This window comes from Choloepus didactylus, chromosome 21 (assembly GCF_015220235.1).
Source record: "Choloepus didactylus isolate mChoDid1 chromosome 21, mChoDid1.pri, whole genome shotgun sequence".
Lineage (NCBI taxonomy): Eukaryota > Metazoa > Chordata > Mammalia > Pilosa > Megalonychidae > Choloepus > Choloepus didactylus.
Genome location: NC_051327.1, coordinates 35,445,035 through 35,460,162, shown reverse-complemented (window position 1 = coordinate 35,460,162; position 15,128 = coordinate 35,445,035). Strand labels below are relative to the sequence as shown.

The 15,128-nt window shown below is 38.8% G+C and overlaps 1 protein-coding gene across 1 annotated transcript; it reads right to left on the bottom strand.

Moving 5' to 3' along the window:
• Positions 1-5,551: 5,551 nt before the first annotated feature.
• LOC119517551 (inactive ubiquitin carboxyl-terminal hydrolase 53-like) lies at positions 5,552-8,576 on the bottom strand. Its single transcript, XM_037814372.1, is given in 2 exon segments — positions 5,552-5,703; positions 5,801-8,576. Coding segments are annotated over 2 exon segments (2,400 nt in total). The 5' UTR covers positions 8,049-8,576.
• Between the last annotated feature and the right edge of the window lie 6,552 nt (positions 8,577-15,128).

Here is a 15,128-nt window from a genome sequence, read left to right as displayed (position 1 = left end):
ATGTTCAGGAAGTAGGAGAGGACTTATGTGTGGTTGTCAACTCAGGCTGAAGTCTGCCCTCACGACTTTTCCCAACAATCACCCTGAAGTTTCATTCCCACTCAGGAAACTAATTTCTCCCTAGCAGAGTGGTGGGTGCTGCGGGATTCAAACAAAATGAAAAAGACAATTTTTGAGCTCCCAGGATGCTTACAAAATGCACAGTTATGAAACAGCAGATGCCAACATACAATGAAGTAGGTGGTTGGGTGGACAGATTAGGACGATTATGGGTGACTGGAAGATGACTGTGAACTGGGGTTAATCAGGGAAGATTCCCCAGGGAAGGTGGGCTAGGGGAAAAGTGGGATGGAGTTTAATTAAAGAAAAGGAACAACCTCTCTTAGAGCTACACCTTTCTTAGAAAAATGCAAGCACAGGATACATGATGGTTAGGACTCTTTAGCTATGTGTAACAGTAACCAACTCAAGTCAACTCACACCAAAAAGGTGGCCACCCAAATTTAATATACAGATATGGAACCTAAGGTGCACCAGGGAATCAGGCATACACAGGAATCAAGAACTCAAATGCCATCGTAACACCTTCTGCCTTTCCTCCCTGCTTCATTATTTCTCTGCAGTCAAGCATCCATTCTTCCTTTCTCCAAAGGGTAGAAGATGGCGGCCTCTCACCTCCAACTCAAGTTCCTGACAGAGTGAATCTGATTGGCCCAGACTGAGTCAGGTGGTCCATCCCTAGGCCAATGATGTTCCTGTCGGGGACTTCAAGGTGCAAACATGGCTGCTGGGGAAACCAACTGGTGAGTCTGAAGGAAATTCACATCTCAAGGTGTGCCCACTAAGGGTGTAAGTTGGAAGGTCAAATTGCGATGAGCCCGACTGAATCTGGGAATTTGAGGGAGGGTAGGTGGGGAGATTGCTGGGTTCTGTTGACATTGAATTATAGCCAGAGTACCTTAGTCTAAAACTCATAAACAATTGTGAGACTTGAGAGGTTTATCATAGAGAGTTCTATAATCAGGGAAATGACACAATTGAAAATTACAAATTTTTACTACAAAAGTAACATCTTCATTATGGAGGTTTTGGCAAGTTGAAGAATAAAGAAAACAAAAATTCTTATTTAATCCCACTACTGAAAGCAGCCGTAATTAATATTTTTGTTGTTATTCCTTCCCTTTTGAAGCAAACACACCTACAAAAATACACTGGTATCTGGCACCAGATGAGGGTCACTTTCAAGACCAAACAGTTTAAGTATCCTCAGTGGAAATTACCTATTAAATTCTGGGTCACACTGTCTCACTTGTATTCACTTGACATTCTTACTTGGGTTTGGGGATAAAATTATGCATAGTATCTTTAGATATCATAACTCACAAGTATTTCCTCCTGTCATTCAGTATTCCCCAACTGTTTCTGTTTGCTAAAGCTGCCAAAATGCAATATACCAGAAATGGACTGATTTTTAACAATGGGGATTTATTTGGTTGCAAATTTACAGTTCTAAGGCCATGAAGATGTCCAAATTAAGGCATCAAGAGGTAGATACCTTCTCTGAGGAAAGGCCAATGGACCCGGGTTCCTCTGTCACATGGCGATATCTGCTGGTCCTTCTCCTGGGTTCTGGTTCCAAAATGGGTTTCTCCAAAATGTCTCTGGGCTTCTGTCTCTCTTAGCTTCTCTCTTAGCTGCTCCCAGGGGCAAACTCTGGATTACATATCTTAGCTTCTCTAGGTTCTCTGCTTGTTTCTCTGAGGGTGTTTCTGTCTAAGCTCCTCTCCTTTTAACCTCTCATAGGGAACCCCAGCAAGGGGACCAAGATCCACTGTCAAATGGGTGGGGTCACATCTCTATGGAAACAACCTTATCAAAGGGTCTCTCCCACAGTAGGTTGCTCCCACAAGATTGGATTAAAAGGACATGGTTTTTCTGGGGTACATAATAGATTCAAACCAGTACACCAACATTACACCATTTTATCTTAAGACTGCTCCATAAGAAACTTAACCATTGCCCTTTGATTTAGATCATCTCAACTTTTCACTATTATGAATGACCCTGTGGTGAACATTCTTCTGTGCAAATCTTCATCTCCTATCTGTGATCATTTCCTCCACAATGGAATTATTGGGTCACAGGATATGAATATTTTTAAGTCTCTTGATACACAAAGTCCTCTTGATACACAAAGAAACTTGTCTCCCAGAAAAGATGCACACACAAACCAGCAATGAGTGAGGAAGCTTATTTCATCTCAACCTCTCCAGGAATGAGCCCTAACCGAAGACTGAAGGAGAGCTTGGGCAGGCCCCTTGGATTATTCTCCAAGCATAAGGTCCTCAGGCTCAGTTACATCCCTGGGAGTCTCCCCGCAGGATCCTGACACTCCAAGTCCTTTGGCAAAGACCACCTCTACCTGGATCAGCTTTGCCGGGACTGACTGCTTCTCTAACACTTTTTTTTTTTTTTTTTTTTTTTTTTAATTTAAAAATTAGTTTTATCTTAAAAAAAATTCTGAACCATAAGAAACTGATTTCACATGAAAATATAACATTCTTAATATAAATATTTTGAACATTACAATTATTGGTTCATTTTACCAAAATTCTCATAATAAGCTTATAACCAGATGAAAACATTTAAAAAATAAATAGGTACCCTGGAAGTAAAAATTTTTCATGTCGATTAATTAGTAAATATGTATTCAATCTATATGTGAAGTTAATTACATAAAACAAATGGTCAGTTTCTAGTTTGTTCAGTACTATTACATGATTCAAGAGGTTTCAACTAGATAGTACTTTAAAAGCCAAAATTGGACATTTTGATTTGATGTTTGCCATTCAATTGTGACCTGAAAAGACGAAATCTAAGCGATTGCTGTTAAATATCAGAAATTAATTTAAATGTTTCAAAAAATACATTTTCAACTGGAAATCCTGACTAAGTAGAAAAACAAACAAAAAAACCTTATACAAAGTTTTTAAAAGACATTAAAAATACTTAAAATAAGCCCATTTTTCTAGAACTTCACAATGTTATAAAAACAAGAATTAAATACACTGATATTTCAAATAAAATTTTACAAACTTTACAGTATTTACAAATTTGTACTAAAAGTTATTAAAAATAAGCTTTTTAAAAGGATAAAATTTAAATTGGTATTCAAGTATTGCTAAATTAAGACAATAATATACAGTAATAATCATCTATTGTTATGGTTAGAAAGGCTTAAAAATGAGAATTGTCTACTGGTGGATAACAAAATTTGGCCAAGGTCTGGTAACAAGGTGAGGTCAGACTTTATAAACAATTATTTCCTATTTACCATTTACAATTTGGAATATTTTAACACAATTTATGGAATTGGTCCAGATATTGAATTTAATTATTTTACTTTACAGAACTATTATATCTATGAAGTTTATGCATTCATGAAAATAATAAAAATTTTAATTATATAACTTGATCCTCTGTGGAATGGACAATATAAAATTGTTTTATAAACCCTCAATTAGTTTACCAGTTTAGTACAGAATAAAATGAGAACTAATGAAATAAGGCAATTAAAGTAATTTATTTTCAGTCACAAGGTCATCAAAAGAATGAAAAATTCCTTTTTTTTTTTAAACAAAATCCTCTCCTGTGAAAAGTATTAGGTGTAAAATTACTGTTGTTTAAAGTAGAATAAGAGAAGAGATACTCATGCCAATAACATTTCATTAAAATTATACACTATATTAAAGGCAGAAATTGAATCTTGAAACTCAGGTGGATTTATCCGATTCAAGAATATGAAAATCAATAGACTGGTGTGACAACCCACAATCAGGTAAGATTTTAGCAGGGAAAATTTAGGCAGTCACAGTGACATTCCCAGTAAGTGGGCCCTAGGTGTTAATGCCTAACACTAGTTTTTAGCAGCCTAAAGTAAACCAAATAAAAATAAAAACCTTTCACATTTCATATAAAATTAAAGCAAATGTAACAAGATAAATAAATACAGTAAAGTATTTTCATTATTTTTAGCTAACATGGCTGAAGTAATGTTTGTGAGTACACACAACAGTTGCCTAATTTATATAATTAGGCATTGTGAAATAAAAGTTCTAGGATGGAAATTAAGTTTCTTCTGATCTTGAGAATTTAAATATTGCTAATCATTAAGGCATTTATTTTCAAAAGCTACAAATTTCATAGATCATTTCTCTTTAAGACACTTACAGGGATCATATGTAACAGACTATCACAGAAGTCAAAAACAAATGGGTGAAGCCCTCTTGGTTACCCATTAGAAAGTGCTCCTTCATAAAGCAAATACTGCTTAAACTAGACTAAGTGTCACCCAGTATTTTTCAATTAGCATTGTTTACCAATCTACATACATGATTAACGTAGTTTAATACTCCTAGTTACATAATAGAAGGGCAAATTTAATTTTTATTCAACTGTAGCATATGGTAAATAATTCGCTGCATACCCCTGCTTTTCTATTTTCTGAGGCATGCAAGACTATTCAAAGGGAACTTCTAAAATATACATTAAATTGGTCACAAAATAATATATATCTGTGAGTTTATAATAAAACTTGATTAATGACTTAAAATTCCATGGTTTAATTTTCTACATCTCACTAGGTTTGTTCAGTAGGTTCCTATTTCTCATATTTTAATGGCCTCTGAGAAGCATGAGCTTGCCGATTTCATCATTTATCTATTACAGTGTATGCTAGGTTTATATCTTTGCTCAGAAGGACAGCTTGAACCAAGACTGTTATGTAACACAGGTCCAAGACCTCTTTCAGTCTGAGATAATGAATTATCATTACAAAAGCCACTGCTCTCTGGAAAACAGAGCTTGGGCCTTTGATGATATTTCAATCTGTATGTATCAGTCATGCAGCTATCAACTGAAAAATAGGTAGTTAATGTAACTGTCTCATTTGGAAATGTAGAACTAGAATCTGATTGGCAAAATGTATCAACAACTGCATCAGACCCTACCTGAAAATCATTAATTGAAGAGTTGGACAGGTGGTTCGGTGTGTTGCCAACTTGTTCTTTCACTTGAACTGCTGCCTTAAGTTTTTCATCATTCATATATGTACTCACTTCTAAACCTGCTTCTGATGCTACGCTTATACAAGACTTCGGAAGACTAGAAGAATTAACTTTAAACATGTCTGTAAGTTTGACCTCAGGTGTAGATTCATTTTTCTCTGACTGTGGCATACTGGTTGTAACATACTTTTTTGGTGGCAAAGGAGGCGGTGCATTCTGGCAAAGAAGTTTTGGCATCTGATAACCATCAGATCTCTGGATTAACTGAAATACATGATCCCTGGATAGAGAGTTCTCAGAACAACATGGTTCCATCATATTTTGATGCTGCTGCATCAGGGGAGCAGTTTCTGGCTTTAACCCAATAACTGTCATGTGTGAAGACCGCAATGGAGATGGTGAGGCTACTTCATTACTGTTCACTCTCTTTCCAGAAGCAGAGTTATCATCAATGTGAAAAGGCAAACCTGTTCTCTCAGCATTTTCTATATTAAGCCACTCAGAAAATTTGCATTCACTTGATTTCTCAAGTTGCTGTTCACTTGACTGGTGGATATGCTCCCTTGAAGTATGGTCCTTAAATATTTGTGGACTGGAAGAAAGGAATAACTTTCCATTGGTTTCATGTGTATGTGACCTTTTTATCAAAGGATTTTTCAGTTTTAGATGTGATTCTGGGTGGAACTCATGAGATTTATAGCCTACTTCCAAGTTCTTGAGTTCTTTCCTAGAACCTTCCAAGTGGTTCTTGCTCTGAGAGATACAATCCACATATTCTATATTTAGGTTGCTTGACTTACTCTGGTTACTGAAGGATGGTGCTTCTTTAACACCACTGATATTCATTACTGTATCATTTCCATCAATAACAGTTGAGTCCAAATTAGCTGATCCATTACTGATATGGTCACTGCTTTCATATCCAGATTCAGTCCTTTGCATCTGCCAGTTGTCAGCATGAACTTTGGTCTCTACGAGGCCTTTATTTTTCTCTGTTCCTTTTCCATTGGATTCAAGTGAACTCCTGCTTCCTATTTCCTGCTTTATTTCATCTTCATATATGGTCATTAAACATTTTTGCTTTGGATTCTCTTTTGGCCAATTGTTAAAACTATGATCTTTGCTGCATTTAGGTTTGTTACCAATATTTGATTTATGTCCTGGACTGTGCTGCCTTTTTTCACTTTCGCTAAAAATGCTATCAACGTTTAATGTTTCTCTCATAGGTTTCCAACCTCGGTTCCGGCTTTTACTGATGCTATTACAGCTGCTTCCTTTATCCCTAGAGTCTTGGCTGCTGTCTGTATCATATCCAGTGCCACTGTCACTCTTAACCTTGCTAATTGTTTTCTGTCCTGGAGCAAGAATCTGGGATTTACTTGAACTTAACATTTGTGCAGAAGTTTGACTCTGATGGGCAACTTGGTCATGTTTACAAGGTCCTTTTCCTCGATTATGATACAGATGAGGATTCCCATATTGTCTAAAACCATTTGTGGCAGGAGATGATCCAGACTTGAAATATGAAATATCTTCATCAACCAAATCTCTTTGTCGGCCCAAATCTTTTCTCTGTCCCCTCTCCAAATCTTTTCTCTGTGAAGAAAGTAAGTTTTTCTGTTCAATGGCTTTCAAAGCACATTCTCTGGAAATGTCTTTCATCTTTTCCCTTTGGTCACTGTGATTTAACTTAACTGGTCCTCTACTTCCACATGTCTGAACATGGCTCCTATTAAATGATGAAATATTATCTGTTTGAAATTTCTGACTTTCTCTCTGCTTTGCTTGATCACCAAATCCATTTTCTTTTAAGTTATCAGACTTGTAAATTGAGGGCTTTTCACATCCCATATTTTCTGCAACAGATTTATAATTTGACCAGTGGATGACCTGTCTGAGTGCATCTTCAGTAGAAACTGCTGTGCCATCTGGGTTTGCATAAAACAAAAGCAGTGGCTGGAAGTGGCATCGGATGCACTTGGAGACCACCTCTTTCCATCTAGCTCCAACTTCTTTCACATTTGCATCATCAAAAAATACCCATTTGGAACTCTTGGTATGAAAAGCAAAGGCACAATAATGTCGGCTGGTGTAGCAGATCATACCAACAAGGTGAAGTTCACTATTTTTGGCATTTTCATCCGTAACCCTGTAAAAAAGCCCAGGAAGATAAAGATGTGTTGCTAGATTCCGAACAACATCTTCAGTCAAGTCAGAATGTTCAGAATCCCAGACTAAACCAATTGTGACAATCTCTGGGCAATTCATTAAAACACGGCGAATTTTTATTTTTTGGCCACAGTTACTAGGGCATTTCCTGTAGTCATCAGTTGTATTTGCTGTTTGCAGTAGTTCTGCAAACATTTCAGGCCTAAAGCGTTCATGCCTTTCCATCAGTCTTTCAACTTCATTGCATAGGGCTGTTGTAGAAATGTACCGTACAAATTCTGTAAAAGGTAAAGGATCTGATGATGCTCCACAGCTACGACACACACACTGTTCATACAGAGTCATAGCAAACTTCTGGTGAGTGATACACGACTTAGAGGTACACATGTCCGCATCTTTGCTTGGCACTATGTGAAAATGAATCCTCTCCAATATAGTTTCAAAGCACTCTGCAGCATCATCCATAAGGCCAAGCTGAAATCGCTGCTCATCTTTGAAGCTTTCTGCAAGAGCATGCCTTATGTTATCCGAAGGAAGCGCTTTTTCTCAACTGTGTTGAAACTGTGCAAATATTGCCTTCAATGCACAAAATATGCAGGCATCTCCCTGACAAACATGTCCAGTCAGAACCCGCAAGCTTCGTCGGAATATGTCCAACTGCCATAAAACCTGTACAGCACTATTAAGAAAGCAGCTGTTTTGTCCTGGTTCATTTAACAAGCCTTTGGTAGGGGCCAGGGATAGCATACTCCCAGGTTGATAAACTTTTCCAAGATTGCCACCAGGTTTCCGTAAGAATTTTACCCATGCCATTTTCAAGCAAATTTGTTCGCAATAACGCTAAGAACTGTATACTTATGTGTTATTTCTGATGATAAAGTGGATGATGTCCTCAATTGTCCACTTAAATTCACTGCAGTCTATTATAATGTAAGCTTCCAAGTCCATATCTTTCCTGCTGCTGTAAATTTTTATGAAGACTTTGCAAAGTAAAAATAGGATATGTAAATATGTAAATGATGAAGTTCTGAAAACTAAAAAAGCTAATTTAAATAAGGCCTTCAAGATTTTTATGTGTTAAATTTTGTAAGAGAGTTGTACAGTTTAAGATGAAAGATTTTTTATTACTGCTAAAATTTTTGATGAACAAATCATCTTCCTTTAGCACAAGCCATTAGTTTTGATGGGTTAAAAAAGAGATAATACAAAAAGATGTAGTGCTGGCATTGGCGTTTCTTTCATCATTTATTTTCCTCATGCTTTTTAATAAGAAAGAAGACTCTCTTTCCCAGGTGAAGTTATCAAAGATGACTCCATATTTCATGTCAACATGACCTCAAAGCAAATCTAAATGAATCTGTCTATTCGGAATTGTCTCATGACGATGGCAGACAAACCATATGCTACTTAAGCAGAAAAAGTTTTGTTCGTTTTTTTTTTTTAATTTCTCTTTTAGAGGATGAAGGATCTCCATCTAGGCCATCATCATGGAACTTGAGCTCTGTCCTCGTAGCGCGACGAGCGTGCGGTCCAGGTAAAGAAATACGGGCCTTCCACTCCCACAGAACTACCTCTCGCTGGCTCAGCTCTGCCTCACGCCAACATCACGCAGAAACACCAACAGCTGCCACCGTAACTGAGGCTCACCGGGAACTGGAGCAGAGGCGACTACTCCTCGCCGCCTAGAGCCCGGCCCTACGCACGGAGCATCTCTAACACTTTTTTTTTCACATTTTTATTTCTGACCAGTGCCTCTTCTTATAGGCAAACTGTCTTTAGCCTTAAACAACTTCAGCTGAACCTTACTCCAGCCTAGAAACTTGAGCTTTTTGTCCTGGATATTTCAGTCCTTATCTGCTGTATGTTGATTTCGTGATGTGATTCCCAGAGAATTGCCTTTTTCCTAATTTCCAGCTTAGCTAATGGGAGGGGTTGGGAGAGCGTCTTGCTTTCATCACCGTATACTGCCTACAACACGGGTTTCCCTTCCATCCTCATCACAGCCACACAAAGTGGGAAAGAAAGAGAGGAAACCCAAGGCTCCCAGAGGTTACGTGGGTTTCCCAGTAGTGCAGAGCTCATGGGTATCCACACCAGAACTTGAATCAGACATTGTTCTTTCCACATCGTCTCCTAATGGGGAAAGATTGGGTTCAGAGCCACCATTTTTAAAGGCTGGTGTAGTCAGCTAGCTGTGCAGTAGGGGCTTGAGTGAGGGGTAGGACCACAAGCAAGGAGAGCAAGCAGAGACTGAATCTGAAACCCCTGTGTGGGAAGAACCATCACTCAGAGAAGCCTGTCTGCAGTGGGAAAGAATGCAATCTAGACACAGAGAAAAGGAGAACAGGAAAAGCACTGACTCATCAAACTCCTGGATCCAGTTGTCCTCATGACCAGTAAATGTACCCCTGCTATTCCCAATGACATGAGCCAAGACAGCTCCCAATGGCTTTGCCTATGTTGTTGGAGTCAAATTTCTGCCACTTCATTATTCACAATTGCCAAAAGATGGAAGCAACCCAAGTGTCCATCAAACAATGAATGGATAAACAAAATGTAGTATGTGCATACAATGGAATATTACTCAGCTGAAAAAAAGGAATGAAATTCTGGTACATGTGGTAACATGGATGAACCTTGAAAACATCACATTGAGTGAAATAAGCCAGACACAAAAGGACAAATATCGTATGATCCCACTGATGTGAAATAATTAGAATATGCAAACTCAAAGAGTCAAAATCTAGAATATAAGTTACCAGGGGATGGGGTGGGGATAGGAAATAGGGAGTTAAGGTTTAAAACATACAGAGTTCCTATCTGAAACATTGGAAATGTTTTGGCAATGGATGGTGGTGATGGTAGCACAACATTGTGAACGTAATTAACAGCACTGAAAAATATATATATATGTATATGAAGGTGGGTAAAAGGGGAAATGTTAGGTTGAATATATGGTAATAGAATAAACATTTTTTAAAAATCCATGGAACTGCACTACACAAACAGTGAGCCCTCAGATAAACCATAGACTATAATTAATAGAACAAATAAAAATGTGCTTTTGTCAATTGTAACCAATGTACTACACCAATTCAAGGTGTTAATAATAGGGTGATATACGGGAATCCTGTATTTTATGCATGATGGTTCTCTAGACCTAAAACTTCTCTAACAAAAAATTTTCTGCCACTTGCCATGAGCAAAACTGAGTTTTTCACCTACGTCACCACTCCAGAGCATATATAGAAATACATACAGAGCAAATGATGGTGGAGCCCTCGAATTGGAGTAAGGTTAGTTTGCATCCAGATGTACTAGTCAGCTCAATCTGCCCTCCTTTCGTGTCCCAGTTGAGGTCTCTCATGCTACTGATGAGAACTTCCTGAGCTTCTCCAGTCTGGCGGGCAGTCCAAGGATCAAAATCTCCATGCCAGAGTTTTGGTTCTTGGCAGTTTTACAAATTTGCTCTCTCGGGATGAGGAAGCAAAAGTTAGGGCTGTAGAGGGCTTTAATCAATAATGCATGAGCCCAACGAGCAGGCAGGAATCAATAATATATTTCCACACTCAACTTTTTTTTTTTATCCTCAAAACAACAGCATCAAAACATTCATTCCAGACTGCAATTGAAAAAAACCATCTTTTATAAAAAAGGTATTCATTCCTTTCTTGCATTTTAGTGAAAGGTGTAATGAATGTGTTTACCATGTGGGGATGATAAAGAATCAACTGGAAAAACTCATAAAAATATGGTGCTTCATAGTTTTTTCCATTTTTGCCAAGCAAGTCAATTGCGCTTTGTAGAGTGTCTGTGGGATGATGTGTGAAAAGCAAGAAAAGGGACGAGAGAGTGTGTTCAGAGCTAAGACATGAACTTCTGGGATTGTGCAGGGAGAAACCCCTCTGTTAACTCATGGATAGACTGAATGTCTCAGCTCATGACATACAATAGGCCCACAATAAACATCTGGCACTATCCCTGCTAGTTATTCCAAAGCACAGTCAGTTTGAGAACTACTGGATTAGGTAACGTCTTCAGGACAGTTAGTTTTTAAAAAATCATATAGCCCCAAGCACTCTTTCCCAAAAAATGATAATGATTTCAACACTGAACTTTGTGATTGAACGGATGAGTAGATAGAGCTGTTCTATGGAAAGCTTTTATCTCAATGGCCTTAGGGATATTCCTTTGACTTTCGGGAAATGTGTTTCAAATGGGAATTGGTGAGAATTATGACATCATCCTTACATTTCATTTATTTATTAATTCCTTAACTCATTCTTTCATGTGTCAAGCATTTATTATATACTAGAAACTTGTGAAATAGCATTGGATGAGACCCAGCCCATGACCTCAAATAGATCACAGTCTAGTTGGGTGACACGAAGAAAATTAGATTAGAACTGTAAAGTGATGGATTAGAACACAGGGGGACGTGTGTCATGAAAATAATATGCACAGGGCATCAGTGCAGAACTGAGAGAAGATCCATAATCATGGTGCAAGAAAAAGCAGACACAGCTTCTTAAGAAAGAGCAAGATGGAGAATGTGGCTGAAGAGAAGGTTGAGCAGTGAATATGGGAAGGTGCCCAGGGGTGAGATTAGTGAGGTTGGAAAGGACCAGGTCAGTGGTTCTCGACTTGGCTGCCCACTAGAATAACCTGGGGAGCATAAAAAAAAAGACTAATGCCCAGTTTCCACTCCAAACCAGGGAAGTCAGAATGTTTCAGTGGTAGAACCCAAACATTGATTTGTTGTTGTTGTAATATTTCCAAGGGATTCATGTGAACTGCAAGTTTGAGGACCACTGCCCAAGATTAGGGTCTTATTACCCATCTAAGGAGAATGGACATTGGATTCTAAAGGAAAGGGGCCTCTGATACTATGGAGATAACTGGATCCAAGCAAGAGCTTTAAACTTTTAGACCTATTTAAACAGCTCCCCAAGCCTTCCAATCTTCATTTAGCTCTTTTCAGTCCTGTCAAACAGAAGATCAATTTTCTCATGCAATTTTATTGCAATATATTCACATACCATGCAATCATCTAAACTGTACAATCAATTGTTCACAGTATCATCATATAGCTGTGCATTCATCACCACAGTCAATTTTTGAACATTTTCATTACTCAAAAAAAAAAAAAGAATAGAAATAAAAGTAAAAAAGAACACCCAAAACATCCCATCCACCCATTCCCCCCATTAGTCTTTTACTTTTTGTCCTCATTTTTCTACTCACCTGTTACACTGGATAAAGGGAATGTGAGCCACAGGGTTTTCACAATCACACAGTCACACCTTATAAGCTATATAGTTATACAAACATCTTCAAGAATTAAGAGTACTTGATTGCAGTTCAACAGTTTCAGGTATTTCTTTCTAGCTGTTCTAATACACTTAAAGCTAAAATGGGATATCTAAATAATGCATAAGAAAAGCCTCCAGAATGACCTCTCGACACCATTTGAAATCTCTTTGGGACTGAAACTATATTTTGTTTCATTTCTCTTCCCCCTTTTGATCAAGAAGCCTTTCTCGATCCCATGATGCTGGGTCCAGGCTCAACCCTGGGAGTCATGTCCCAAGTAAGGGGGAGGGCAGTGAGTTCACCTGCCAAGTTGGCTTAGAGAGAGAGGCCACATCTGAGCAACAAAAGAGGTTCTCTTGGGGTGACTCTTAGGCACAATTCTAAGCAGGCTTAGCCTCTCCTTTGCAGTAATAAGAGAAGTTCAATTTTTGAAGGAGTTAGGATAACATGATGGTTAAGGGCAAAGCTTGTAGGAAACAGATATAGATTCAAGTCCTGTCAACTCCTTTACCCGTTTCCTCATCTATAATATTTGGATAGTAGTGTCTTCCTGCTTCATAGGATTGTTATAAAATATTTTTTGAGGACTTACTACCTGCCCAGCTCTTTGATAAGCCCCAGAATTATAAGAGCAAGACACAATGCTCCTTCTCACAGAACTTACATCCTAAAGAGGGAGTCAGGTATTAGTCCAGCAACCACACAGCAGTTATGTAATTAAAATTATGTAATGACAAAGTGATACATCTATTTCAGAGAAATGCCGGGGGCTAAAAAAATGTGTAACAGGAGGCCCCGTCTGGGAAGACAAGGATGCACTTTGAAGAATGAATAGACGCTAATTCAGCAGTGTGGAAGACGGGGAATTAGAGGGAAGGGGGAAGGAAAGGGTGGTATAGGCAGAGGAAAACATGTACACACAGGGGCCCAAAGGGTGAGGCAATTAAAAAATATAAATGACATAGCAAGGCTTCAAGTATGTTGTAAATGCTTAACAATCAGTGATTATAGTCATCATCATCATCTTCTTCTTCATCATCATCAGCCACCCCATCTGAATTTAAACTGAGAGAAGTGGGGAATGGAAAAGGAAGAAGAGATTAACTGGACAAAATATTTTCTAACTTGCAAACATTTAAAAATATTTATGAAGTGGAAGGTAAAAAAATGTCCCCTCGTGCTGTTTAAGTCCAATGCTTTCTGCTTGAAAAAGGTTTCATTTGAGCACAGGACAAATAGCTCACTAGTGAGTGACATGTTACCCATCAAGGAAGCTCTCCTAGATGAATGCTGAGACAGACTTTTCTAGAGTAAAGCATGGTGAGGGTTTCTAGCCAGCCTGCACTGTGGGAGACGATCGGCTGCTCTGCCTCAGGGACTGTGGTTTTCCCCACCAATAGCAAAATGTGCTTGAAACGGGATGACCTGGTGCATCTCCCTCTCGGTCTCACCAGGAGGGGCTTGTGTGACGAAGTGTGACAATATCCTAGACAGATTTACTTGGTCTTTCCTTTGGAAGGGCTAAAGATTAAGCAGTAAACCACAGACAGCCATAACTGCAGTCTATTCCAACAGCTGAAAGCACACAATTGATCAATTATTTTAATGTAAGTTGCTTATGGAGTTCCATGCATCAGGCCAAGCAGCTTTTGTGCTTCCTGCCTACAAGTTTTTCTTTTTCTAAAATCTTTTGATTTTTCAGTCTCCGTGGCCTGGGTGTGACCTGGAACAAAGAGATAATGCATGGGTGGGGACCTAACATTGTGCCCGGCTCATGGTGAACCCAGGTTTCTGCACCTCCTCCTTCCCCTTAGATGTTCACTGCAGAGACCCTACAGCGTGCAGTTAGAGTCCTACACAGGGGCTCGAATCTAAGCTCTGCAACGCAACCAGCTGTTTCACCCTGGGCACGATACCGAAGTTGTGAGTCCCATAGCTGGAAAGCAGAGACCACACTACAGGGTTATTGTTAAATTGTTAAGGTCAGTGATAACGCATCAAACCAGCTGGCCCCAGTATTCTGTAACAGTTATTCCATCTGTGGAAGTTATCCTTCTCATGATTAGCATACTGGAATTCTTCTCAATCTCGTTTCTTTGTCCTGAGTTTTCACCTCTCTTCCAGCAATGTATGAAAGTTTCCTTGACTTTGAGGAAATGTTATTTTGCCCATGGATACTGTAATAATGAGAACTCATGAGGACTCAGTTGATTTCACTAACCCAGAGTTTCTCACCCTCGGCACTAATGAATTTCTCTGATGTGGGGGCCTGTTCTGAGCATTGTAGGATGTTTAGCAGCATCCCCGGCCTCTACCTTCTAGATGCCAGTAGCACTCACTCCCCCAGATGTGACAATCAAATATGTCTCCAAACATTGCCAAATGTCCCCTGGGTTCTCAATCACCTGACTGAGAACCATTGCCTTATTGGATTCTTAGGAGGATTAACCAAGTTGATAAAGCTCAAGTATAATCAGCTGCAGACAAGGCTGGATCCCGATGCTCAGTGATATGGTCAAGGATCTGCTCCCCACCGTCTCTCGTCTCCACTTTCCTCTGTTTGGGCTCCATTTCCAGACA